Here is a 26,669-nt window from a genome sequence, read left to right on the forward strand (position 1 = left end):
CACTGTGACTTGACTAAACTTTAGGTTATGTATGCTATGGTGTGATTATCTGGAAATAATAATAATAATAATAATAATAATAATAATAATAATACCCCACCCATCTGGCTGGGTTTTTCCAGCCACTCTGGGCGGCTTCCAACAAAACATTAAAATACAATAATATATTAAACATCTTCCCTAAACAGGGCTGCCTTCAGATGTCTTCTAAAAGTCTGGTACAGTAGTTGTTTTTCTCTTTGTCATCTGGTGGGAGGGCGTTCCACAGGACGGGTGCCACTACCAAGAAGGCCCTCTGCGTGGTTCCCTGTAACTTGGCTTCTCACAGTGAGGGAACCACCAGAAGGCCCTCGGCACTGGACCTCAGTGTCCGGGCAGAACAATGGGGGTGGAGACGTTCCTTCAGGTATACTGGACCCATATTGTTTAAAACTCATCTCACTTTAAAACAACCTTCACCAACCTGGTGCCTTCTACATGTTTTGGATTCCAACCTTCCAAGTTGGCAAAGGCTAGTTTGGAACATGGTTGGTTCCTGTCCTATCACATGAGATAGAGCCAGACGCCATGTTCCAAATTCTGGAGGAATTTTTTAAAATATTGGTGATCTATATGTACCAGAAGCAAGTTCTGTATGTGTGCCATGCTGTGGAGTGCTGTGTGACTTAGCATGTATGACTACATCTACAGTGGTATACCTTGGTTCTCAAACGCCTTGGTGCTCAAACAACTTGGAACCCAAAAACTGCAAACCCAGAAGTAAGTGTTCCGGTTTGCAAATTATTTTTGGAAGTTGAATGTGCTCCGTTTTGAGTGTCACACTTCTGTTTTGAGTGTTATGCTGAGGTCTGTCTGTTTTTGCTATTTATTTTGAGGTCTGTTTTTGCAGCTCTTTGTTGTTGTTTTTTGTGACTCTGTGGAACCCAGTTCAGCTACTGATTGATTGATTGATTGCGCAACTGCGCAGTACATTATTTATTGCTTTCATTTTATGGATCAATGGTCTCGTTAGATAATAAAATTCATGTTAAATTGCGCTGTTTTAGGGTTGTTTTTAAAAGTCTGGAATGGATTAATCCATCTTGCATTACTTTCTATGGGAAAGCACACCTTGGTTTTGGAATGCTTTGGTTTTGGAATGGACTTCCAGAACGGATTAAGTTTGAGAACCAAGGTACCACTGTATGTCTTCTTCTTCTTTTTTGTAAACACCTTTCCAGGCAGAGGCAAAAACATGGGATGTAGTAGGTCAGAGGTAGGACTGTCTCCTCTAGTGTAGATAATGACATTTGGAGAATGGGGAAATTTTATTAAAACAAAGAAACAAAGGCCAAGCCTAATATGTGCATTAAAGAATATGAGTATTATAGCATGTTTCCACAAGTTACTGCATGGGGCCATTTAAGTGGCTTATAGGAATCAAGCACCAGTGCTTAGAGTCTGTCCATTCTCTTGCATGGCTATATTACTTGACCCAGTTTCTGGTACGAACAGGAATTTATTAGCCTGTGAACACCTACCCAGAAGAGACAGAAATGGGGGGGGGGGGTACCAAAAGCTTGCTGAATGTTTCCATGCCAGTTTTTGAGACACTGTGTAGTGCATCATTTTCCTGGTAATTTGGGGGATTTCGGTGAAACGTGACTGATTATAGAATCATAGAGTTGGAAGAGACCACAAGGGCCATCCAGTCCGATGGCTGTCAAGCCTCTGCTTAAAGACCTCCAAAGAAGGAGACTCTACCACACTCTTTGGCAGCAAATTCCACTGCCAAACAGCTCTTACTATCAGGAAGTTCTTCCTAATGTTTAGGTGGAATCTTCTTTCTTGTAGTTTGAAGCCATTGCTCTGTGTCCGCTTCTCTGGAGCAGCAGAAAACAACCTTTCTCCCTCCTTTATATGACATCCTTTTATATATTTGAACATGGCTATCATATCACCCCTTAACCTTCTCTTCTTCAGGCTAAACATACCCAGCTCCCTAAGCCATTCCTCATAAGGCATCGTTTCCAGGCCTTTGACCATTTTGGTCATTATGACAGGCAATGGGCAGCCTAGCTGGTAAGAGGAGGATGCCATTTTAGCTGCAGTGGTGCAAAACCTGAGTTATGTTGCTAAATTTAAGCAGCCTCTTAGAACGAAGCTGCCCAACTGATAACCTCATATTTATCTCATAAATATGAAACAGCTTGAACTGCATATTAGCCAGCTATGCCTAGCGGGGCCTTGGGGGGGGGTCTTTCTCTCCCTAGCAATTACCGTATCAGCGCAGATCATTGGCCTGTTCCTTCGTCTACTGCTTTGCTGCTGCTCGTTTATGGTAATAGGCTTGTGGGGCCTGTGCTGCAAAATCATTCTTGTTACAGGGGCAATAGTCATAAACACATGGCTGAGGTTGTTTCTATCCAGGAGAGATCGGGGTGATTCTGCTCCCTATTAATCAGAGACTGGTTAATTTTTCTTCACAATTGGCAATGCGTTAAAAAGCTGTTGGCTAGGAGAAGCTAATTAGAATCCTCAATTGCAGAGTGTCGAATAAATAACTACCATTCATCAAGTATGGGCGTTTTTTCCTTGCAGCATGGAATTATTCTGAGCCCTGTCCTGATCCATGTTTATTTTGAAGTCCGTTTGATTTCAAAAGCGACTTACTTCCGAGAAAGTACACTTGGGACTCAAGCCTGAACTTGTTTTCCTGGATCTTCGTACTACTTGAATTCTTTTTTAAATCAACCAACTCAGCCACACTTCTGAAATGTGTGTGTGGTTGATGATGAATAAGAATGGGTGATAAAACTACAGTCGAACCTCGGGTGTCAAACGTAACCCATCCCAGAAGCCCGTTCAGCTTCCCAAACGTTGGACAACCGAATTGCGGCTTCCGATTGGTTGCAAGAGCTTCCTGCACTTAGCAGAAGCTGCTTCGGACATTCAGCTTCCAAAAGATGTTCCAAAACTGGAGCATTTACTTCCGGGTTTTCGGCATTCGGGAGCCGAATTGTTCAAAAACGGAGCTGTTCGGGAGCCGAGGTTTGACAGTATTTGCTATGAATTTTGCATGCTGACAATAGCTTCCTCTTTTTTCATTTTACAAAGTCTTCAGTGCGGGGGCGTGGTTTGAAATAATAAGAGTTAACTTCCATTTGATCACGTGTATCATGTGTGGCCAGATACACCAGGAAGCCAAGTCTGTAACTGCCACTAGATTACAAAGCAGCATGGTAGCAGCTGGAATGAGGCAGGAGCTAAGCACCTGCAATTCTGTCCCCAGAATTGTGCATTTACTTGTTCACAGTCTGACTTTGTGTAGAGGGTGAAGCAGCCACTTTTACATTTACAAAGTGCTTTTTTGCTACAGAATAATTGGTGTGTGTGTGTGTAATTACTAATTGGCTAAGATTTCTTTGAGTGATAGCCCTAAGAGAAATGAGAATTAGTTTGGAAGTGGCTAAATTTTATTGGGGGGGGGATCAGTAATGGGTCCAGCCATTTGCCTGCTACTGAGTTTCCACCCGGCTGTATATTGAGTCATTCTCACATGTAACAGTAACAAGGTTATGACTTATGCAATCTTCCCCATCACAATCATGTGTCTGGTGTGTGCTTTCTTCGGTACGTTAGTATTCTGCAGCCTTTGCTGTATTCCTTGCCTGCTAGGAGATAATTTTGCTCATTTGTTACTGTTTTGAGCAAGGCACATTGGCTGGAAAGGGTACGCTCCACAAAGCAGGCAGCAAGCTGACTTTTATTTCTTTGACAGAATAGTGTAAGCATCAGAAGTGAATTGAAAAGATCAAATATTCTGTGGAAATTTCTCCATACATTGTTTGGGTGGTGGTCTCCAATGAATCAAACTTCTCCAATGGCCAATGCAGTCATGTTGGAGCAAAAGGAAAGGGCTGAAATTACTCTAGGACATGCTTTACTGAACTCTGACGCTGGGGTGCCTTCAGATTGTCAGCGTTTTGTGGGAGAAATTCAAGCGTACTGGGAAATTTAGGTTTGTGCAATTAGAATGGACTTAAGTGATCTGTTGCCTTCGTGCAACAAATCTACTTTTAAAAATAAATGGGCTTTTTGCTGTTAGGAAACTTGTGACTAAGAAATACACTGAAAGGCGTGGAATGAATGAATGATTTAAAGGAAGACATATAAACACCCCACCAGCTAATTAGTATGAGCGCTCATTGATTTATAACCTTTCTACAAACAAATAAGAACAAATGTTCAATAAAGACTAAATAAAATCTAGTTTCAATGTAAGCTTTGTGTGAGCAAATCAGGATGACTGCTGAGTAAGTAGGATATTGTTTCCTTCGAACAGGAAAAAGACACTGCAAGACCAGTATAGGTGATCAGTGACCTGCCTTAGAGGGGGAACAACTAGTCTTATCAAAATGCTTTGAAAATGAAATGGTTTATTTCAGTGATAATAATAGGGGGAAAGCTACAATTAGTAGTAAAAGAATGAAACTTGAGGGCATCCCTTTTATGTTGCAGAAAGGTTTGTGACGTTCTTGGTAGGCACCGAGGCTCACTGCTCTCACTCTTGCCTGATTTTTGTTTTTCAGATGGAGGAAACATGTGAAGATATAGATCAGATGTTCAGCGATTTATTGGGGGAAATGGATTTGCTGACACAGGTAAGTTATGCTTTCTTAGCTGATTTGGAGAACTGGTAAAAGAAAGTAAAAAAGAAGGAATAAAGAATCCTCCTTCCTGTCTCCATTCATTGTTGATCCTTCATACTAAATATAATTATTTCAACATACTGTACCAGGATTGATTCCTCATCTGCTGCCCCCACATTGTCCATGAAATAACCAGTACCAGTCGTGAGAGACTTTCTGCAGCTGAAGCAAAACATCACAATGCCTGTTGTGCTAGACCAGCACATCTATCCACATTTTTTTTAAAGAAAGGACAAAGGACACTACAGTCATACCTTGGAAATAGAACAGCTTAGTTCCTGAACGTTTTGGCTCCTGAACTTTGCAAACCTGGAAGTGACTGTTCCGGTTTGTGAAATATTTTTGGAAGCCGCATGTCCGATGGGGCTTCCACGGCTTACAATTGGCTGCAGGAGCTTCCATGCTTTGGTTTTTTAATGTTTTGGAAGTCGAATGGACTTCTGGAACAGATTCTGTTCAACTTCCAAGGTACGACTGTACAGTGGTCCCTTGCTTTACGAATGCCTCGCACAACGGAAAACTCGCTAGACGAACGAGTTTTGCGCCCCGCGAGGCATTCGTAAGATGACAAAATTTTCTATGACCGCCGCTTCGTCTTGCGAAGCGCGACCATAGAAAGCGGCAAAGGAAGATCAGCTGTCAGCGAGGGAAGCTGACAGCTAATCTTCCTTTCCCAAGGGGGACGGAGCCGAAACGCGGCGGTGCGGCGGCTGCCCCTGCCTGTCTTCCCCTTGGCTCGGGGAAGACAGGCGGGGGCAAGCAGCGCCCGCTGCGATTTGGCTCCGTCCCCCGCTGCCGCCTCTAGCCCCGCACCCCAGACACGGAGCGCAACTTCGGAGACCTCCAAAGTTGCGTTCCGTGTCCAAGGAGGCTGGCGAGAGGCGGGGCGGGGGCGTGGGAAGGTCTTCCCCCGCCCCTGCCTCTCACCCTGCACCCCAGACACGGAGCGCAACTTCGGACGTCTCCGAAGTTGCGTTCCATGTCTGCGGAGTCTGGCGAGAGGCGGGGGCAGGGGAAGGTCTTCCCCCGCCCCCGCCTCTCGTCCTGCACCCCAGAAACGGAGCACAACTTCAGACGTCTCCGAAGTTGCGCTCCGTGTCCGTGGAGGCTGGCGAGAGGCGGCGGCGGGGAAACATCTTCCCCCGTCCCCGCCTCTCGCAGCGCACAGCTGGCATGGAGCGCAACTTTGGAGACCTCCGAAGTTGCGCTCCATGTTGGGGGAGGCAGGCAAGGTGGTGGCTGGGAGAAGAGCGCTTCTCCCCCCCCCCCCCCCGCCGCCGCCGCCTTGCACACAGCTGACATCGGATGGGGCTTCGGAGACCTTCTCCGAAGCCCCGTTGCATGCCGCTGCCAGTCCCCCAGAGCCTATAGAAACGCATTGATTAAGTTTCAATGCATTCCTATGGGAAACTGGGACTCGCTAGATGAAAAATTAGTTACACAAATTGACCCGTGGAACAAATTAATTTCGTCTAGCGAGGCACCACTGTATAACTATCCTTGCATGCATTATGTAGGAATGGGGGGTTGTATAGCAGAAACAGGTTACTATTTCGTTGGAGCACATATTTGCTCACCAAATTCTGCTTTCCCTCTTGTGGGGGGACCTTGTGTCTTTCATTTTCAGCCATTTGTCTGTTAAGCCCTTCTCCTGCCCCTCCACCAAGCTACTTTCCTTCCTGTGCGGGAGTTTAATTCCCTCCCTGGCCCACCTCTCTTCTGCTTCTGATTGCTGAGTCCTGCGGACGCTTTTCCTTCAGAAAAAGAAACCTCTGGGAAATGGGTCACATATATCCTTTGTAATGTCAAGCTGGCCTTTAGACTTCAGCGGAATGCTGGCAACGTAGCAAAATAAGAATCTATGGCACAAATTACATAAATTTTGAAAGTGTAACTTGAAGCACTTAACCTGCCACTTCGGTTTTTATATACGAGTCCCTCGGCATAAAGCTTCATCTTTTTTAAGGGCGTTCAGATAGGTTGTATTTTACTCTGTAGATTAGGAATTCTACTGGAAGGAGCTTGCAAACCAATAAAATAAAAGATTGTTCATGCCACCCCGACCTCCACAGCAGTGCAAAATTCCAGGGCTCCAGGCTCCTACCCAAGGTTCATGTTTCCTTTGGAAATGAGGCACAGGGGAGACTGTGGTGTCTTTATGGCATAGGGTTTATGTACACAGATATATATAACCTGAGCCTGCCATGTAGGGGTTCAGAGCATTGCCACTCCAAAAGGGCCTTGCTTCTCCCATAGGCCAGTGTTTCTCAACCTTTTTTGGGCCAAGGCACACTAGTTCCATGAAAAAAATCACGAGGCACACCACCATTAAAAAAGTTAAAAAATTTAACTCTGTGCCGCCCTATATTGACTATATAATTATGACTGAAAGAAACACTTGCCAATTGCTGTGTTGGTTGCAATCTCCTGTAATAAGGCTTCACAAGCCGCTGATTTCTCTGCCAGCACAATCCTTTGCTCAGCAAGTTTCAGGTTGAGCCAGCTTCTTTAAGTTTGTCTAAAACCACCCTCCCGTGGTGGTGGCTGTTGAGAGCTGTGCTCGCTCCGCGTCGTGACCCGGCTGGCTTCCTTTCCGGCGGGTCAGTGCTGATTATTGGCGGCCGCCAGGCACGTGACAATGCAAATCGCCCTTCTCGTCGCCGCACGTCGCGGCACACCAGCCAGCGTCTCGCGGCACACTAGTGTGCCGCGGAACAGCGGTTGAGAAACGCTGTCATAGGCACACTCCTGGATTCAAAAGAGAAAATCAAACGTGCTCCAAAATGTGGCTCTGACCCCCCCCTCCTCTCCAGCTTGCTGACCTTTTCCAGACTACAACATCACTGCAAAAACTCCATCCTAAACTTTCCTTTTGTCTTTCGAACTAACTGACCTTTGTAGGGGCTGCGGCACTGAGCCACTTCCATTTTCCCAGCTAATGACTCATCCTGACTTGCATTTTAACATGCAACAATAAATATCCAGCACCCCAGAATTAGAAGGGGAGTCCAGGCACCCCACCAACTTGTAACATTATGATTTAATGGCACAGTGTTGGCTATCAGAACGGTAACCCCAATTCACTATTACGTTTTGGCTTCTTACTGGTAATAATGGATTAGGTGTAAATGAGAAAGTAGAATAGCTTGAAAACTAATAAATAACCTTTTCTATGTAGAGATTGACACTGAGTCTGCTTTGGGGCAGTGGCCACCACCACTGTTTCCCCAGTTTTGCCCCCCCCCCACCTGCCCTCTAAGCTGCTATTTATCATGCTGGGGAAACAAACAGCTCTTTTGTGGAAGGCGGTTTAAATCAGGGAAACAGCACAAGGGAAAGGATCTTTTTTAAACCCTGCAAGTGCTCTGGCAACTTAAGCTGTTGCTTTTAAAAAGATATATAAACACCAGGAGATCCATGATTGGATCTTACATTTTTATTTATTTATTTATTTGCCTTAAGAAACTAGATAGTATGCAAAATGCATGACATTTCACTTGTTTGTGTTTTGTTAGTGACTTGGGGAGTTGGGGGGGGGACAGTTGAACACAGCTCTAGAAGCGGGGGGGGGAGATAATGGCTTATAGCAGGCATTGGCAAACTACGGCCCTCCAGATGTTTGGGACTACAACTCCCACCATCCCTGACCACTGGTCCTTTTAGGGATAGTGGGAATTTTAATCCCAAACATCTGGAGGGAGGGAATTTGCCTATGCCTGGATTATAGTCAAAAGTTTCCTGTCCCCCTTATGGTGTTCACACTGAATACATGATAAATAAGCAACTCGAAACTCATTTCCCCCATGACATATGAAGCAGCATTCATATGTGTTTGATGTCAAAGGTGGGGGAAGTTATTCTGGAGAAAGGGATGTTAAGACTACAGTCTTACAATCACAAAGCAAACCTCTTTCTATAGAGAATAACCTGCTCAGTAGATAGGTTTTCTACCATGACTGTTGCCAGTGATATTTCCCCCCTTTCTTCATCAGAGTTTGGGAGTAGAAACACTCCCACCTCCATCCAGCAAAACAACCAAGGAGGAATTTAGTTTTGCCGTTGGTTTTAAAGATTTAAATGGTGAGTATTTTGTATTACTATGATCTGTTTGTGGGGGAGGGGAGCACCATTTACCAAAAAGCTAAATGGACACTTTTCTCTTCTGAAACAATTCATTAATTTTGAATGTGTAAAATGACTTTGGTCTAACTCTTGAAACAATGAAAGTTTTCATTTTCTCTTTCTTTCAAAAAAGCGATCCTGTAAATTATACCAGAGCTATAATTTGCTTTTGGATATGGTACTCAAGTTATTATATTTCATTTCTCTATGCAAATCTTAGCCTGGCTTTTAATACTCATGAGATGACGCAGGTGTAAATTCCTCTAGTACAGTATTCCCAGGTGCTCTTTTAAAAATTGCCTCTGTCACCTCCTTGGCTAGAAGCCATCCTTATTATAATCTGTGGAACAGCATCTACTCACACTAGTGGAGCAAGTTGCTCAAGACCAGTACTGAAATGATGCCTGAGATATCTTGTATTCCCCCCGCCTTAACAGAATCCTTAAATGCATTGGAAGATACCGATTTGGATGCTTTAATGTCTGATCTTGTAGCAGACATAAGTGAAGTGGAGAAAGCCACATTCCAGGAACAGAAAGGTGCCTCTCATTTCCAGCATGCTGCCAAGACTCAGGCTCCAGCAAATGCTGCTGTCGGCACTTATGCCCAGTCAAGTTTCCCAAATATTGCCGTTACCCAGGTTGAGGATGATTTGCCACCACCTCCTCCAGAAGTAGCCTTTGATCTTCCTCCTCCTCCTCCTCAACCTGCTCCAACCCAGCCTCCTGAACCACGCACTCAGGTGAGCAGAATCTGTCACAGCTTAAAATTAGCTGCTGTTTCTTTAATACAAAAGGAACTGAGTCAGCATGAGTCAGCTGCCTACAATGAATCGGCAAAGCCTGCATGACTCGTGCAAACTTTCACCTACCGTGTTCCTCCAAAAATAAGACACCGTCTTATGTTTATTTTTCCTCAAAAAAAATCACGATGGCTTATTTTCAGGGGATGTCTTAATTTTTTTATTAAGTATGGTACAGTTTAACCTACAAGGTTAAACTGCCTATCACTATGGCTTATTTTCGGGGTATGGCTTATTTTCGGAGAAACATGGTACATATGCCTGTATATATACCGTAGAGTGGGCATTGATTGTGTGTGCTGTGGGTTGGTTGGATGGTAGAAAGCTGGTTGTGTTTGATATGTATAAAGCTAAATAAAAAAATTCCTTCAGTAGCACCTTAAAGACCAACTAAGCTCATACCAAAATATAAACTTAGTTGGTCTTTAAGGTGCTACTGAAGGAATTTTTTTATTTTGCTTCGACTCAGACCAACACGGCTACCTACCTGTAACTAGAACTATGTATAAAGCTGTCGGTCATGGTTGGAGAAGACTTTTTTTAGAATAAAAGCAGCATTCTGCAAAGTACTCTTTCTGCCAACTAGGGTCCGAGGACCAGGCAAAGGAGGTCAGAACCTTTTCTTTTTCAAACACTGACAGAATCTCATTTCTAAACTCTGCTAGGCTCTTGTTTTAACTTAGCCCTTCACCAGCCTGGTGTCCTCCATATACTTTGGACAGCATGTTCCATCAGCCATAGCCATAGCTGCCAAGTCTCCCATTTTCCCCGGGAAACCCCCGTTTCCCGCTGTCATCCCGAATGGTGAAATATCCCGTAATTCCCCCGGATTTCTTCCGGTGCCGCTCTGCCCATGTCTGGGCACCGGAAATCGAGCAGCGCCGGCACCAGAAGTTGCTTCTACGCATGCCCGGACAGGCATAGAAGCGACTTCCGGTGCTGCTCTGCCCATGTCTGGGCACCGGAAATCGGGCAGTGCCAGCACCGGAAGTTGCTTCCACGCATGTCTGGACATGTGTAGAAGCAACTTCCGGTGCTGGTGCTGCTGATCCCATATTTTTTTAACCGGGACTTGGCAGCTATGGCCATAGCCAGCCTATAATGAGAGTCGTAACCTGGTGGAGGGCACCAGGTTAGCAAAGGCTGTTTTAACAATTCTGCAGATGTTTTCCATATCAGCAAAAGAGAGAATCTAGAATAGCAAAACAAAAAGCCCTTCTATTTTAGAAGCAAAATCACTTTCTCCTGACCTTTTAAAGTACAATCCGACTACCCAGAAAGTTTCTGTTGGCCAGAAAGCACAATATCAGGTATTACATGTTGAGACAGCCCCACGTGGAGAAGTATAGTGGTTCTTTAGTCCAGAGAGCTACTACGTCCCCTTTGTCTTTCTGGTTTTGCCTGAGATCACGAAGCAAAGAGGCGAATAATATGGAAGTTTTCCTGCTGAAGAGGCAGACTACTTTTCTGTATAAACTGAAATGTTAAGCTAAAACTGAGTTTGCACCTTCAGCAGGGCGAGAAACTTCAACGAATGGATGTAAGAACATATCATCTTTGAATCAGACCAAAGACCTATCGAGTCCAGCATAGGAACTCCACAAGCAGGACATGAGTGGAATACCACTTTCCTTCTCCTATTCAGAGAGCTACCATCTCTGATATTGGAGGCAATATATAGCCATAACAAATGTTGGAAGACTCAGGACAGATTTAAAAAACCCACAACTGTATTTTTCCGTGTATAAGACAATCCCTATTTTTGGGGACTCCAAATTAAGAAAATGGAGGGGGAGAGTTTGCCCAGTGTTGTGGGGCCTTGGGGGGGGGGGAATTGCCGAAAAATCGCTCACCAGCCACCAATTGCCCACAAAGTGTCACAGCAGAAGCCAATCAACAGCAGCCCTTGTCACAGCCACCAATCATATGCCAAATCGCTGGCTCGAGGCTACAACCAATCGCCCGTCCACCCTCTGCCCCCTCTGTATAAGATGACCCCCAAATTTTAACATTCTTTTAGAATAAAAAACATTGTCTTATACAAGGAAAACTACAGTACTTATTTACACAGCACATAGTTTAACTAAGGAACTCATACAATTGTAGAGTTGGAAGGAGCCCGCGGACAATTTAGTCCAGGGGTAGGCAACCTAAGGCCCGGGGGCTGGATGCAGCCCAATCGCTTTCCCAATCCAGCCCACGGATGGTCCGGGAATTCAGCGTGTTTTTACATGAGTGTAGAATGTGTCATTTTATTTAAAATGTATCTCTGGGTTATTTGTGGGGCCTGCCTGGTGTTTTTGCATGAGTAGAATGTGTGCTTTTATTTAAAATGCATCTCTGGGTTATTTGTGGGGCATAGGAATTTGTTCATTTCCCCCCCAAAATATAGTCCGGCCCACCACATGGTCTGAGGCATGGTGGACTGGCCCATGGCTGAAAAAGGTTGCTGACCCCTGATTTAGTCCAACCCCTTGCAATGCAGGAATCTGCGGCTGTCCCCTACAGGGATTGCACCTGCAACCTTGGTGTCATCAGCACCCTACTCTAACCAATTGAGCTATCCAGGCTGGATTGTGGTGGTCACCAACCTGGATGGTTTTGAAAGAGGATTACAGTGGTACCTCTGGTTAAGCTACCACTTTAGCTAATGGGGCCTCCTGCTGCCGCTGTGCTGCCGGAGCACGATTTCTGTTCTCATCCTGAAGCAAAGTTCTTAACCTGAGGTACTATTTCTGGGTTAGCGGAGTTTGTAACCTCTGAAGTGTTTGTAACCACTGTACACAAATTGATGGAGTTACCACTGTACACAAATTGATGGAGGAGAAAGCTATCAAAGGTCATGCCCTGCTTCTGTACACCAGTTGCTGGAATTCCAAGAAGGGCAGAGTGCTCTTAAGGTGAAATACTGTTTGCTGGTTTCCCACAGGCATCTGGTTGGGCACTGTGAGAACAGGATGCTGGTCTCTTCTTATGTTCTTGTGTGATGGCCTTAATGTCAGAAAATATGGCGGTCCTCAAAACAAGAAGAAACCAACCAACTAGAACAGTGGTATTCGACATAATGGGATGCTGTGCAAACCCATGCTGGAGCAGAAAGCACCCAAAATTAAATTTTGAAAGGGAGAAGAAATGAAAATGTTCATGAAATGGAAAGGGCATAGAATGCTTCTTACTGGAGTGTGGTGTCTTTAAAAGGGGCTTTACAATCTTTCTTCTTTCAGGAAGAACAAGAGGCCCAAGCAAAATCTGACAAGATTAAGCTTGCATTAGAAAAACTGAAGGAAGCCAAAGTTAAGAAGGTAGCATTCTCTATTTTATTTTATTTTTGCAAAAGTATTGACAGCCAAACCTTACGATTTTAAACAGCCGTTATATACAGCCAAGTATTGGCTCGTTCCATGTACTTTCCCCTTCATTTTGTTTGCCTGTTGATTGGATGATTTGCCAAGTTGTCCAGATCACAAACCAGATTCAGGTCATACCTGTTTTCCACCAGGCTGTGGCTATTCCACTTCCGTTTACTGAAAGCTTTTTTTTTATGCCACCCTTCATAAATATTTATTCCAGAACAGTTAAAGGACAGTAGCAATAAAATATACACAAAACAATTAAAAAAAACAAATAGATGTGTTTGGTAACAATCCATTAGAACAGGAGTGTTATCATGAAAAATAGCCGTACATGGGAACTGTAGCCCCAAGGACTCCTAATGATTTTTTAAAGAAACAAAAATAGTTTCCCTTTCCATGAGGTGTAAAAATATGTCACCTTGGCTTAGATCCTAGCCTTTGCAGTGAACAGAACAGAGAAGTCTGTTTATGAAATCTGAATGGTTAGCTTCCTTCTGCTGCTGTAATGGCATGTGTAGCAGAGTCAAGCCATGGAGCCTGACATCCACATTGCTGCTGTTTAAGTGGATGAGGCGGGAATGGGACTTGGTGGCAGTGAAGTCGGGGCTGCATGGACTCACGGACAGGAGAGGACAGCAAATTGACTCAGCCAGCATGCCTGCACACCTTGCTGTCGCCCTGCCCTGCTCCACTCTGGTCCAGGTAAGCTGCAACAATGCCAGGCTCCAGAGCTCTGGCCTACTACTTGGCCCACGATTTCTCCAAAAACTCCCTGTGCTCACACACAAACCTGCTCCTAAGGTTGGAGGAGCCTTGTGAATGGTTTCCATGCTGCGGGGGCTGCAGGTGGATGGGATGGTTAGCAGTACCGCACAGACACACACTTTTGCTAAACAGAAGAGTAATTGAGAGTCTTAAGCCTTTGGGTTTTATTTCCACTTGCACAATTCTCCCCAAATCTGTTATGGGGGTTTCTCCAACCCTCTGGGGTAGAATGTAAAAATGCTATCACCATATTTCTGGGCAATCCCAAATAATGGCCTGACATTATTTCCACTACCCTTTGCCTTTTATTCTCAAAGAATTCTGATTCTGTATTCAAAACAAATATTCTGCACAAGTACCAAAAGTACAAGTTACTAAAGCGGAGGGATTTGGAAAGGATACAGCTTAGTTTCTCAACGCTCCTTGCTTTTTATAGTTTGAGCAAAATTGAACACCGCCCTACCAGAGCTGCTCTTGCAGAGATCTTAAAATTAGAATTAGCAGAACTAAGGTAGCATTTCCTGGCAAGGAACTGACTTTTTTTGTAGTAGGGCTGTGATTACTTAGGAAGTCTCCTTCCAGTGAACACTTCTCTTTTCACTTTGTGGAAACATGCGCTTTGATCATGAAGTAGTAGATCGGAACCTCTGTTTTACCAAGACCCAGTAACAATTGAGAACCATTGTAGCTGATTGATTGTAGTAAACGCAAACATGAACAACATGTGCCAACTGCTTAACATGTGAAAAAATTGCTTCATGGTGGGGGGGGGGATGCACAGCCTTTGTAGCTATTATAAAGTCAAAAGGTAGGTCTATTAGAGAGAGAAGGAATAACTAGTCCAGGATAGCCCAGTTTGCTTCATAGCGGAATGAGGATTTAGACCTTTATTGCTAACACTAACCACTAGACCACATTAGAGCACCTGCTCCTTTCATTGTTGTGCAGCTGGAGGTATCTCAGCAAATGCAGCTTTTTGTAGCAGAGTATTGGAGGGCTTTGAAAAGCTGGAGGTGCCCAAATTCCCATGTCTGCAAAACCATTAAAGGTTCAGTGTCTCTAATGTGGGAAGGTCAGTTACCCCTGAATTGGTGCATACCTGAACAATGGCTTCTTATTTCTTCTGACAGAATGCTTTAATATACAAGTGAGATTCTGGGAAATGTCCTGGTGAAAGGCAGGTACTATATTCTCTTAGACATAGCCCTTTCTTCTGCACAGTCTATTCCAATCCTAGACCTGTGTGGTCAGCCATGCGGGTCGTCAGAAACAGTCACCAATTAACGAATCTCTCAAGCAGAGACCAGAAGACCTGGTAGGGTGTTTTTATCCCCGAAGTCAATATAAAATGAGATTAGGTGTTGAATTTCCAGCCAGTTACAACTGGATTCTAGATTAGGTCTGATCTGATGGGTTTGTTGTTCCTTCATTTTATATTAACCCACCCAATATTATGGCCTACTCTGAGAAGGTTCTAAAAATAAACCACATGGAGAATGAAAGAAAATAATAATAATTTCTGGGATACTATATAATGTTGCCAGCTGATGAGGAAAAACTAGTGCAGCCTGCTTCTGTATCTTTAATAGTAGCCTGATTTGCTACCACCAGGAAGAGGAGCTTTTAACGAGAGGGAGATACGCATTAAAACCTCCTAATTTTTGCTGAAGCTGATGCTGTTAACGATGTAGGAGCAAGAGCTGGTAAAAATGTTGGCAACTCTGCTATCATGCAAACTGTATGTTTAATAATGTTATGGAGAAATGATCTGTATATTTACATGGCATTTCAGTTACTCTTTACTCAAAACATGAATTCTGTCTTGGAAAGGGGCAGGGAAGTAGAGCTGTTTACTTGGTAGTGTTCCCAAGACATATTATGTTACCCCACCCCACCCCCTGGTCCAATTTTCTGATACATGGTGGATTTGAATCGGCAATGATCTCTCTGATCAGCCCAGGCAGATTCTGGACCACAGTAGCCTTTTGGTCCACATTGAAATTAACTGCCTCATCTATTATTCTCTCCGCAGCTTGTTGTCAAGGTGCACATGAATGATAACAGTACGAAATCCCTGATGGTGGATGAACGGCAAGAGGCACGTGATGTATTGGACAATCTCTTTGGAAAAACCCACTGCGACTGTAATGTGGACTGGTGCCTTTATGAAATATACCCAGAGCTACAAATAGGTACCTTACAAAGCTTTTAGATCTTCTTACGCTATATTTTTAGAGCTTTACTAGAAAGCGTTTTGGTAATGCCATATCAGGCAACATTTTGCCATTGCCATCCAGCACCCATCTCTTTGTTTTGGTGGGTTCTTGTTTGTGTCCGATAGATCTGAGCTCCTAGTTTTGGTGTGTCTTCTCTCTACTAATGGTGTGTGTCACATACTAGGAGCTGTGTCTCCCTTTGCCCCCCCCCCTTTACTCCTTGCCAAAGCCATCCCACTTCCCCACTTTCCTTACACTTCACCTGGGCCACCCGTCTGCCTGCTCACCCATCTGGGTCTGCCCACCTCAATCTCTGGTTGCCTGCTTATCACCCTCCAATGCTGGTGTAATGCCCAAGCAGCTCTAAGAGCCCACTTTGTCATAACACTGTAGTTCACAGCACCATCTACCTGTAGGTAGCAAATTGCTGCATCACGGCAGCCTTACTTGTTTATTATATGTAAAAGGTAAAGAGACCCCTGACCGTTAGGTCCAGTCACGGGTGACTCTGGGGTTGTGGTGCTCATCTCGCTTTACTGGCCAAGGGAGCTGGTGTTTGTTTGCAGACAGCTTCCGGGTCATGTGGCCAGCATGACTAAGCTGCTTCTGGCGCACCAGAGCAGTGCACAGAAATGCTGTTTACCTTTCCGCCGGAGCGGTACCAGTTTATCTACTTGCACTTTGATGTGCTTTTGAACTGCTCGGTTGGCAGGAGCTGGGACCGAGCAACGGGAGCTCACCCCTTTGCGGGGATTCGAACCACCGACCTTCTGATTAGACCGCAGCGCCACCTGCGTCCCTTCTTCTTCTTCTTCTTCTTCTTCTTCTTCTTCTTCTTCTTCTTCTTCTTCTTCTTCTTCTTCTTCTTCTTCTTCTTCTTCTTCTTCTTCATATATAAATATATGCAGGGGAGTGTTAAAAGAAAAAGTCTGAAACATCAAAGTACCTAGTGAAATGTAGGGAATTCCTTTGCAAACTTTTATAAACTGGAAGAAAAAAAAACCTGGGAAGTTTTTCTGTTTTGGCAAAAATGCTTTCGTATGGTCTAGCCCAGTGGTGGTAAACCTTTTAGAGACCAAGTGCCCAAACTGCAACCCCAAATCCACTTATTTATCGCAAAGTGCCAACACGGCAATTTACCGTATTTTTCTGTGTATAACAGAGTTGTTGACCTTTTGGGGGGAGGATTGCCCAAGGTTGTTGAGCTTTTTAGGGGGAGGATTGCCCAGGGTTATGGAGCTTTTTTAGAGCGGGGATGCAGAAAAACACTAACCGCAAATGCAGATAATCACTTGCGTTGCCAAAGCCAACATGCGTTTGCCTCCTCAACAACAGCAGACCACCAGCTGGTTGGTGGGCGCGCAACACCCACCACCAAACATCGCTAGAAGGACCGTTTCCGGCTAACAGCGGTGTGGGACGGGGTGCAAAACTCCCCAAGACACCACTGCAGGCGAAGCACACTCTACGGAGTGTTTCCCATTCACACTGGCATGGGCGGGGTGGAGTGGCTAGCAACTTTGCCTTCTGGGGCAATGGTGCACATGCCCACTGAGAGGGCTCTGAGTGCCCACTATGGCACGCGTGCCATAGGTTCGCCACCACTGGTCTAGTCTATCATGGCTCTTGGGGTCTGAATATTATGGAAAACCAATTGCTTTGAATCATTTTACTACATTTAAATATAGAAATGTGCTCTGACGATGGAGCATGTGTGTAATGTATCTGTCTGTCTTAACATTTCTGGTTTGGGTTTCCCTAGAAAGATTTTTTGAAGACCATGAAAATGTGATTGAAGTCTTATCACATTGGACCCGGGACACTGAGAATAAGATTCTGTTTTTGGAAAAAAAGGAAAAATACGCTGTGTTTAAAAACCCACAGGTAAAGTAACATAACTTAGGCAAGCCAGTGGATAGTAAGATTTTAGTTAATACAGTAATGGCTAGATATTTTTTTTGCTCTGCAGTCCAAGTGACAAAGATTGAAGGTGTGTCCAGTGTTGGTATATCAAAGGGATCTTGAGTTGTGCTTCCTATGTATCAGAGCACAATATTGGTTACTACACACTAAATAGTCATTCTCGGGAATAGTCACTGAAGGTCAAAACCAAAGTAACACCAAAGTGCATTTTAACGTCCAACAAGGAGAGGGAGATTTTGGTAGATTTCTTGATTTATCCATTTGGTGAGCCCCAGTTCACTCATTCAGCGTGCCATGGGCTCTGGGAGTCACTCTGTTCATTGGATAATTAGTTTTATTTCCCTAGGGAAATCGTGTTAAAAGGCTTTGCTCCATTTTACTCCAGTGACTCATTGCAATGGATGGTCACAAGCTTGTGTCGGAAGCTGCAACATCGTTAGTACGTACAACTCCACATCCTCAAAATATCTTTATAACGTGAAATTTAATTCACTTTGTAAAGTGACTGCTATGACAAATGGGACTGCTCTTTGGGAAGATCGGAGTGTTTCTCAGACCTGGCTTAGCAGCATTGCAGAATAAACTTATCTCACACCAGCTGCTGCTGCTGCTACTGTAATTATTTCTATCAGTGCATCCCAGTTAATGCATCTTCACTTTAGAACTGGGGTGACCATGGGGTTTTATATGAGGATGCAAACTCAAATTCCTGGAAACCATAAGAAAACCAAACCACCCAACCCACATTTTGGGGGGATGCATAGTGACCTTGGAAGCCTGTACTGCTTATGATAACATAGTCTTAATTGTGTGTGTTTGATAATGTGTTTCATTTGGTGTACAGCCTGCATGTAGAGCAATGGACCAAGGACTCCTCTTTCAGTTAATTAGCTGGACGTTGTGTCGTTAATAAGAGCCAGGTGCAGTCACTCAACAATGAAAATACAGATAATTACTACACAGCTGCCTCAATCACAATGCACCAACCTTCCTGTGTACTGGTGGGTGAAGGATGACCTGGAATAAGTAAATGGGGTAGCTTATTTATGCTTGCCATGACACGTAAAGGAAAATAACAGCAGAAGGACATCAAATCCCGCTTTTTAAAAAATAAAATTTGTTGCCTGCTTTTCATTCTAAAGTAATCCCAAACCTGGGTACAATGCCAGTAAAAATGAAAAAATCATATAAAGTTGCATTCCATTAACTTTTACTCAGAGTAAGCCCATTGAATGGCTGTGACCAACTTAGAGCCATTCATTTCAGTGGGTCTATCTACTCTGAGTAAAGGTTAGTTGACTACAACTGATAACCAATACTCAGTAACAGGCATCCCCAAACTTCGGCCCTCCAGGTGTTTTGGACTACAATTCCCATCTTCCCCAACCACTGGTCCTGTTAGCTAGGGATCACCTGCTCAGTAACATGATAAAGCATCGGTTTACAAATGTATTGTTTTATTTCTTTATAAATTTTGTTGCTGCTTTTTACAATTTTTTTTGAAGTGGGGTACAGTACTGATAAAATGCAACAAAATATTCCCATCAGTAAAACACGCAAGAGCACATGCACAGTTAAATAGCTTTTTACAAAGTGCCGTGGCAAAGATTCAACCAAAATCCTGGGTGAATACGTAGATTTTCAGGTGGTGCCAAAATGTTACATCTTGGCATAAACTCTATATGAAGGCCACTAGCAATTATATACTGTAGTTACAGTAAAAGAACACCATGCACAATGCTTGTTTTGAGAATCACATTTTCATATAACGAAAAACAGTTGTCCATGGGATTCACAGAAACGGAGATCCTTTTGCTCCCAAGCAACAACTATTTCCCAATTATTAAATGGGAAAGCTGATAGAAAAGAAAAACTAAACACTGGTTTTTAAGCTATACTTCTAATACTTAGGTTTGTGTTACAATCCTAGGAGAATCAACAAAATTGTTAAGCAACCTTCCGTTTTCACACAAGATTTATTTATTTAATATATTTATACCCTCTCTATTAGTATATCTCATAACAAGGTGGCTTACAAGAATCTATAATCTGTCCTTTGCATGCATGCGTGTATATGCAATATAATGCTCACCAGCATATTTACGTTGTATAATTTGCAACAGAACTAAGCAGCATATAGTGTCTGCCTTGTCAGAGACTATTTCTCCTCGTATTTTCAGAAAGGAACCACAGACTTCTTTCAGACACGTGTGGTCTTCTTCAGTGGTGCTGTAGTCTATAGGAGATCACATGGCAATATATCCACCTGTATAACATACAGCCTCGTCCTTTGACCCAGCCTGCTTATTGAAGGATGGTGAATGGCGAGCATTTCCCCTTTTTAGCAATGGAAGAGTATCAAATAAGCAACAATGCATGGCAATGCTGAAAAATGAGACACGGGAAAAAACACATCTGTATTAATATGGGTTTGACAAGCAAGGTCATACGCTGTTGTCAAAAACTCTTGTCAATTATCCTTCTTGTTTACCAGTACCAAAATGTAGTCTATAGCACTGAGTTAAAGATACAGGGTGGTCTGTTTCCCCTTTAAATAAATACCAGATGCTCAAATATAAATCGCTTGTAGCCATAGGAAGTTCTTTTAAAAAAAAAGGCTGTGAGCAGCTGTTTTGAGTTTGTTCCATGGTGACAATAGCAAGAAGAGGATTGGGTTTGTTCTACGCAAACATAAACAAATGCAAACAGCTTTGGTCGTCTTTTAAGGGGACATTAGGTGCAATGCATGTGTTTTCTGTGCAAGCCTCGGTGTCCAAGAAGAGCATGATTGTTCTTTTTATACAGTACTTCCCTGGAAGTTAAGTCCCATTAAAATTTCAAGGACTTTCCCAAGTAAATGTGATTAGGGTTGGGCTTTGGCAGCATAGTTGTATGTAGGGTTGGCAGACTCAATAGAGGACAGGACTTCTGTGCCTTTAATTGCCCTGCTCTATTTTGAGTCTGGAAACCTTAAAGAGAAACCAGCAGACCCTTTGTTTAGTTTCCAAGCAAAGGGTCTGCTGGTTTCTCTTTAAGGTTTCCAGACTCAAAAGAGAGCAGGGCAATTAAAGGCACAGAAGTCCTGTCCTCTATTGAGTCTGGCAACCCTACTAGGAAGTCCTGCACTTTGTTAGCTCAAGTTTTATCTGTTTGCCACTTTTATTCTAATATCCGGCTTTAAGGAAGCTACTGATGGCTTAACAAGTCTGTTGTTTTTCTACTGCAAGGTGATGGTAGTTCAGAGAGAAAGATGCACTCCTTGTTTGTGTTCAGTTTGTGTTCTAAATGCAGACTTTAGGGCAGTGTTTTAACCAGCTGTCTTAACACCTGCAAGATGCTTTTTGTGGTAGAAAACTATAGCCAGATTTTGTCATATGAAGCAACCCCAGGACACTGTGTTGATAATAGGAATCAACCTTGCTTCCTTTAAACAATTACTGAAAGCTTTTTTAAAAAAAAAAATACAAACATGAGTGGTCAAAAATATAAACTTTAGAGCTATTGCTGTAGCAATTTTGGTAGTTTACAGTGCGTGTTAAAGTCAGCCATGCTTTGCTTGCACTTCCCCGTTTGTCTGAAAGTGCACCGAAGTTGAATTAAATCAGGTTTAACATATCAAAATTGCTGTGACCTGCCTTGCACATGACCCCATGTAGACCCTATACATGACAGGACTTGGAAGCAAGCTTCAAGCACTGCCATTCTTCATGCCTGGTATTTTTTCATGTATATTATTGCAAAATTATCTGGCACGATTGCAAAATAATAATAATAACAACAACAACATAGCCTTTCACAAATACAGAAAGTGCCATACTCCAAAATACATGTTTCATAGGACATAGTACTACTTTTATTCCAGCTCCTGTCCAGTGTGGTCTGTCAAATACTGATTGCCACATGTGTGCAGAACCTTGATTTTGAGCTGGAGGCTATGGGTATGAATTCCTATTGAAGTAGATAAGGCTACAGGCTTCACAGGGCCTTGGACAAGTGACCCTCACTTTTTCATCATAGTTGTCACCTGCTGCTCCTCCAGCTCCTCCCTGCTACCACCTGCTTGCTTGTTAGGCAAATGAACAGGCACACATTGGTACCTACTGCTACTGAGAGCTCTGATTGGCTATCTGACTGGAAACTTTATATGGACTATGGCAGCTACTGGAACTTGGACATGAAATGCAATTTGGTAGACACAGGTATAGCACCTGCTATTTACACCTGTTGTTTTAGGTATAGTGACCTTCCCAGTTTATGGACATTGCCTTATAATCATCACCCTTCTTTGTGTTTTTAATTAGAATTTCTACTTGACCAATAAAGAGAAAAATGAAAGCAAGGGAATGAATGAGAAAAGCAAAGAGGCTTTACTGGAGGTAAGCAAAAGTCTGGGATAAGCAACGCTGCATTTGGCTGGGAAATGGATGGATGTCTTCCTAAGACCCCAAACACAATAGATGTGTTTCAAGTTCTTCATTTTTGCAAAAAACAGAAAGCTCTAGCACAATAGGGATAAATGCACAGTTCTCACAATGGAGGGGTTTGATATGTGAGGTCCCCAAAGAATCAGTATTGACTTTGTAACTTGTTCACAAATGATTTAGAGTTAAGGGTAAGCAGTGAGGGAAGCCAAGTTTGCTGATGACACCAGATTGTTTAAGGTGGTAAGAACAACAACAAAAAAGGATTAGGACATCCTTTCTAAAACTTGGGGCCCTAGATGTTGTTGGACTACAACTCCCATCATCCCTGACCACTGGTCCTGGTAGTTAGGGATGATGGAAGTCAGGGCAGTCTCGAGCAGGTCGGGCACTGAGGCGCGGAGATCGCTCCGGTGCCCCCGCCCTCGCAGCGGCAGCACGGCTTCCGCACAGCTTCACCGTGCAGCGCCCCGCCTGCCGGCCCAGCGCCTTGGCGCCACCTGGACTATACCTAGAGCCGGCCCTGATGGGAGTTTGAGAAAGGCTGCCTTAGGAGATATTATTTTTGTATAGTTAACCTGTGGCCAATGTGCTGCTCTTGCTAACACGACTGCTTGTGAGCAGGCAGTAGCTTAGTAGCAGAGCACTTGCTTTGCCTACAGAAACATCTCAAGTTCAGTCCCTGGAAAGGCTCTGAAAGATCCCCATCTGTTGTGCTGTTAACCCAGGCATCCCCAAACTGCGGCCCTCCAGATGTTTGGGCCTACAACTCCCATGATCCCTAGCTAACAGGACCAGTGGTCGGGGAAGATGGGAATTGTAGTCCAAAACATCTGGAGGGTCGAAGTTTGGGGGTGCCTGTGTTAACCTATTTGTAGTACTTTTTTGAGTGCACAAATCATTTGTGCTCATAATCTTAATAGCCTTTACATCCTATGAAAGGCCATAGTTTGGTGGTAGGGCACATTATTTTTATTTATTTGTTTATTTGTTTATTTATTTATTTATTTATTTATTTATACCCCGCCTTTAGGGCTGCCTTTAGGTGTTTTCTAAATGTCAGGTAGTTGTTTATCTCCCTGACCTCCGATGGAAGGGCGTTCAACAGAGCAGGCGCCACTACCGAGAAGGCCCTCTGCCTGGTTCCCTGTAGCTATGCTTCTCGCAGTGAGGGAAGGAGGCGCCAGAAGGCCCTCGGTACTGGACCTCAGTGTCCGGGCTGAACAATGGGGGTGGAGACGCTCCTTCAGGTATATAGGACCGAGGCCATTTAGGGATTTAAAGGTCAGCACCAACACTTTGAATTGTACTCGGAAATGTACTGGGAGCCAATGTAGATCTCTTAGGACTGGTGTTATGTGGTCTTGGCGGCCGCTCCGTCACCAGTCTAGCTGCCACAGTCTGGATTAATTGCAGTTTCCAGGTCACCTTCAAAGGTAGCCCCACGTAGAGCGCATTGCAGTAGTCCAAGCACATGGTTTGCATGTATAACTAGGTTCAGCCCCTGGCATCTTTAGGTGGGGCTACGAAGGACTCCAGTCTGGAAGCCCCGAAAAGTGGCCGCCAGCCTGTACAGGCAGAACTGAGCTAGCTGGCTCTGACGCTTCCTGCGTTCCGCTTTTGTTTTGTCTAACCCCATTTTCACTCCACAGGAAAGCTTCTGTGGCACACCTGTCATTGTACCAGAAGTTGAAGGGGCCCTTTATTTAAAAGAAGACGGGAAGAAGTCCTGGAAGAGACGTTATTTTCTCCTGCGAGCTTCTGGAATTTATTACGTACCCAAAGGAAAGACCAAGGTCAGGCAAGTCAAAGAAACCCTTTCAGGCAATAAAGCAATTCATGAAGGTGAAAGTAAAGAAATCCTGAGGTGACATTCCAAGGGCAGCACCTGGTGCACCTGGGAGGGGTCCTTCTTTGGGCTGCAGCACTTGTGCAAATATTAGAATAGAGTTGCTGAGCTCCTTTGGAGCTGCCCCCCCCCACTCCCTCCAGGTTTGTTTTTCTAGTTAGATTTAAAAAAACGCTTCGTTGCTTTAAAACCCAGACATGAAAGGAAACAAAAAAGGCCAAACCTGCAGTTGTCCATTCAAAGTAAAAAGGTGCCATTGCTTTTTGTCTAGTTCCCTATGAAACGTATCTTGACAGTTTGCAAACATTCAGGGTTTTCCATTGGCACAAGGCAAGCAGAAGAGTCTTGCCATTGTTCAAGGCAGGCTAAAGAGAAAGTTAGAGAAAGAGAAAGTATCAAATTTGGCTTTGATAGCCTTCCTTCCTTCCTTCCTTCCTTCCACATATATGCCATGCATTTTCTACCAAAGATTGTTCTTTGTCTGGATAATAGGATGTAGCTTTTGAGGGGAAACAAGGAATCTCTTTTCTCTGTCCTTTTGGTTTGGTTTTTTCCCCTCACAGAGGCAAAGGGATTCTCTGAATCTATGATTTTGGTATATTGCTAACAAACTTGAATTTCCTACAGTTGCCACCCATGTGCCCCCTCCCGCAAATGCATAAGGGATAGTAAAGGGGACTATAGCTAGAGGGAGGGTGGAAATGAGCTTAAATTGGTGAGGGGGTGGGGGGAGGTCCTCACTTGAGCAGAAGGCCTGTGGTGGATCCAAGTCTGAGAGTGCCATCCAGTATTGTACTATGGCATTTCCATTCTTTTCATGCCCATTTTGTTGAAGTGAATGGGCACAGTCTGGCAGTATCACGTCAGAAAATTCACCTTGAATTGCCATGCAGAAATACACAAGGAAAGTGAACAGCAGTCCACTGCTGGAGGGACTTATCTCTGTTCTGCCAGTAACATGTGTGCATATATTCTTCACTTAAAACATCACAGAGCATGTTACAGTCTGGGACCTGTAAAGATGCGAATTCATTATTTTCCCTTTTTACAGGGCTCCGCTTAATTCGGTTATGGGAGGTGTCATGAACAGTGCATGGCGCTGAAATCCCACCCACTGGCAATTTGCCCCACCCTTCCTACCTTTGTGTCCTTAAGGTCTACAAGCATGCTTTTCTTTTGGGTCCTAATAACCGGTTACCTGCAGCGATGCATAACTGAACTCCTAACACACCTTTCCCCCATCCTCAGTCCAGGAAAAGCTGATTTGGGAGGAAGCTGTTTGGAGTGGACGATTGGGGGGTTAACAGTATTAAAACACAAATAGAAAGCACAGGTGTGGTTGTGATAGTTATCATCGGGCGTGGAGGCTGAGTTTAACCCTTGCTTCCTTGCTGTGGAGTTGAGAAAATTGCAAATAACTTCAGAGGAGGTACTCTCGCTGCAGTTGCCATGGCTTTTGAGACCTGCCCCCCCCCAGCAAAGCTTCCATTTGCAGTCTTTATAAATGTGCATGTTAAATGCAAATACCTATTTAACGCTGCATCTAGTTTGTCATCGGCTGGCTTCTTAAAGCGTAGCCAAACTCAGGAAGAATTCTGAGACTGTGTTCCATTTCCATTAAAGAAGCATCACATGAATGCCTGTGTTATGTCGTTTACTCACAGTTCCTTAGCTCAGAAATTAGGTGCACTACTGCACTAGTAAGAAAAACTTCATTGCCATAGCAACCGTTAAGAACAAGCAAGGGCTATTTCACAGCACTAGACAAAAGGCTACTAGAGGCGAGAGGGAGATTTGCCGTTTTGATGCAGCCTGGAGCAGAATCACAGATCAGCTTTGCACTTGTATACAAATAAACCTTGAACACGACTGGAGAAAAATTCATTATTTTATAAAGATGCTTGAACCCTTGCTGGCATTTTCCAGTGAACATGAATTATATATGTGGTTTTCTTGCACATGTGGGCATTGTATTTTACCCCTCAAAGTGATGATCCACCCAGTGTTGTAGCATTGGGGAGGCCACAGGGGCAGTAGCCCTTGGTGCAAAATTATTAGGGGTGCAAAATTTCAGCACTCGGAGTTGCCTCAATACAGACTGTGCCCTTAAATATTTGAGCAGAAGAATGTGCTTTGAATGTGTTTTAAAGGTGTTGTGTTTACACAGCCATAATAGAAACATCTAAGGGTACATTGGTTCCAGGGGATCACAGTAACTTGCGTACCCTTCTGCAAAGGAAACTAAAGTCAAATTGTGTTAGAATATGTGGGTAAGAAATCTACTTAGGAAAGTTCGTGGTACTGAATTAGGAAATAAACAAAAAGGCTACGCAGAAAATCAGTACACAAACCAGTTTCTGATGTGAATCTTAGTGCAGCTACTCATTTTTAACTTGAAAGCTCAGGAGAATCTTAAGTCTGATATTCTCTCTGTTGTTGTTACACTTAAAAGTCTTTGCATTAAGAAACAGGATCAGAGTAACCTGATGACCGTGTTTAGTGTCATAATGCAATTTCATATAATTTT

General features: G+C 43.8%; 1 protein-coding gene across 1 annotated transcript in view; it reads left to right on the top strand.

Annotated features, from left to right (window-relative positions):
- The window catches only part of APBB1IP (amyloid beta precursor protein binding family B member 1 interacting protein), a 55,907-nt gene that overhangs the window by 16,773 nt on the left and 12,465 nt on the right, over positions 1–26,669 (top strand). The window contains exons 2-9 of the mRNA XM_035129651.3: positions 4,572–4,643; positions 8,684–8,771; positions 9,251–9,555; positions 12,840–12,917; positions 15,766–15,925; positions 17,712–17,833; positions 22,174–22,248; positions 23,946–24,089. Of these exons, the coding sequence (XP_034985542.3) occupies positions 4,572–4,643; positions 8,684–8,771; positions 9,251–9,555; positions 12,840–12,917; positions 15,766–15,925; positions 17,712–17,833; positions 22,174–22,248; positions 23,946–24,089 (1,044 nt within the window). The remainder of the gene's footprint in view (positions 1–4,571; positions 4,644–8,683; positions 8,772–9,250; positions 9,556–12,839; positions 12,918–15,765; positions 15,926–17,711; positions 17,834–22,173; positions 22,249–23,945; positions 24,090–26,669) is intronic.

Source organism: Zootoca vivipara, chromosome 11 (genome assembly GCF_965207765.1).
Source record: "Zootoca vivipara chromosome 11, rZooViv2.hap1.1, whole genome shotgun sequence".
Taxonomy (NCBI): Eukaryota; Metazoa; Chordata; class Lepidosauria; order Squamata; family Lacertidae; genus Zootoca; species Zootoca vivipara.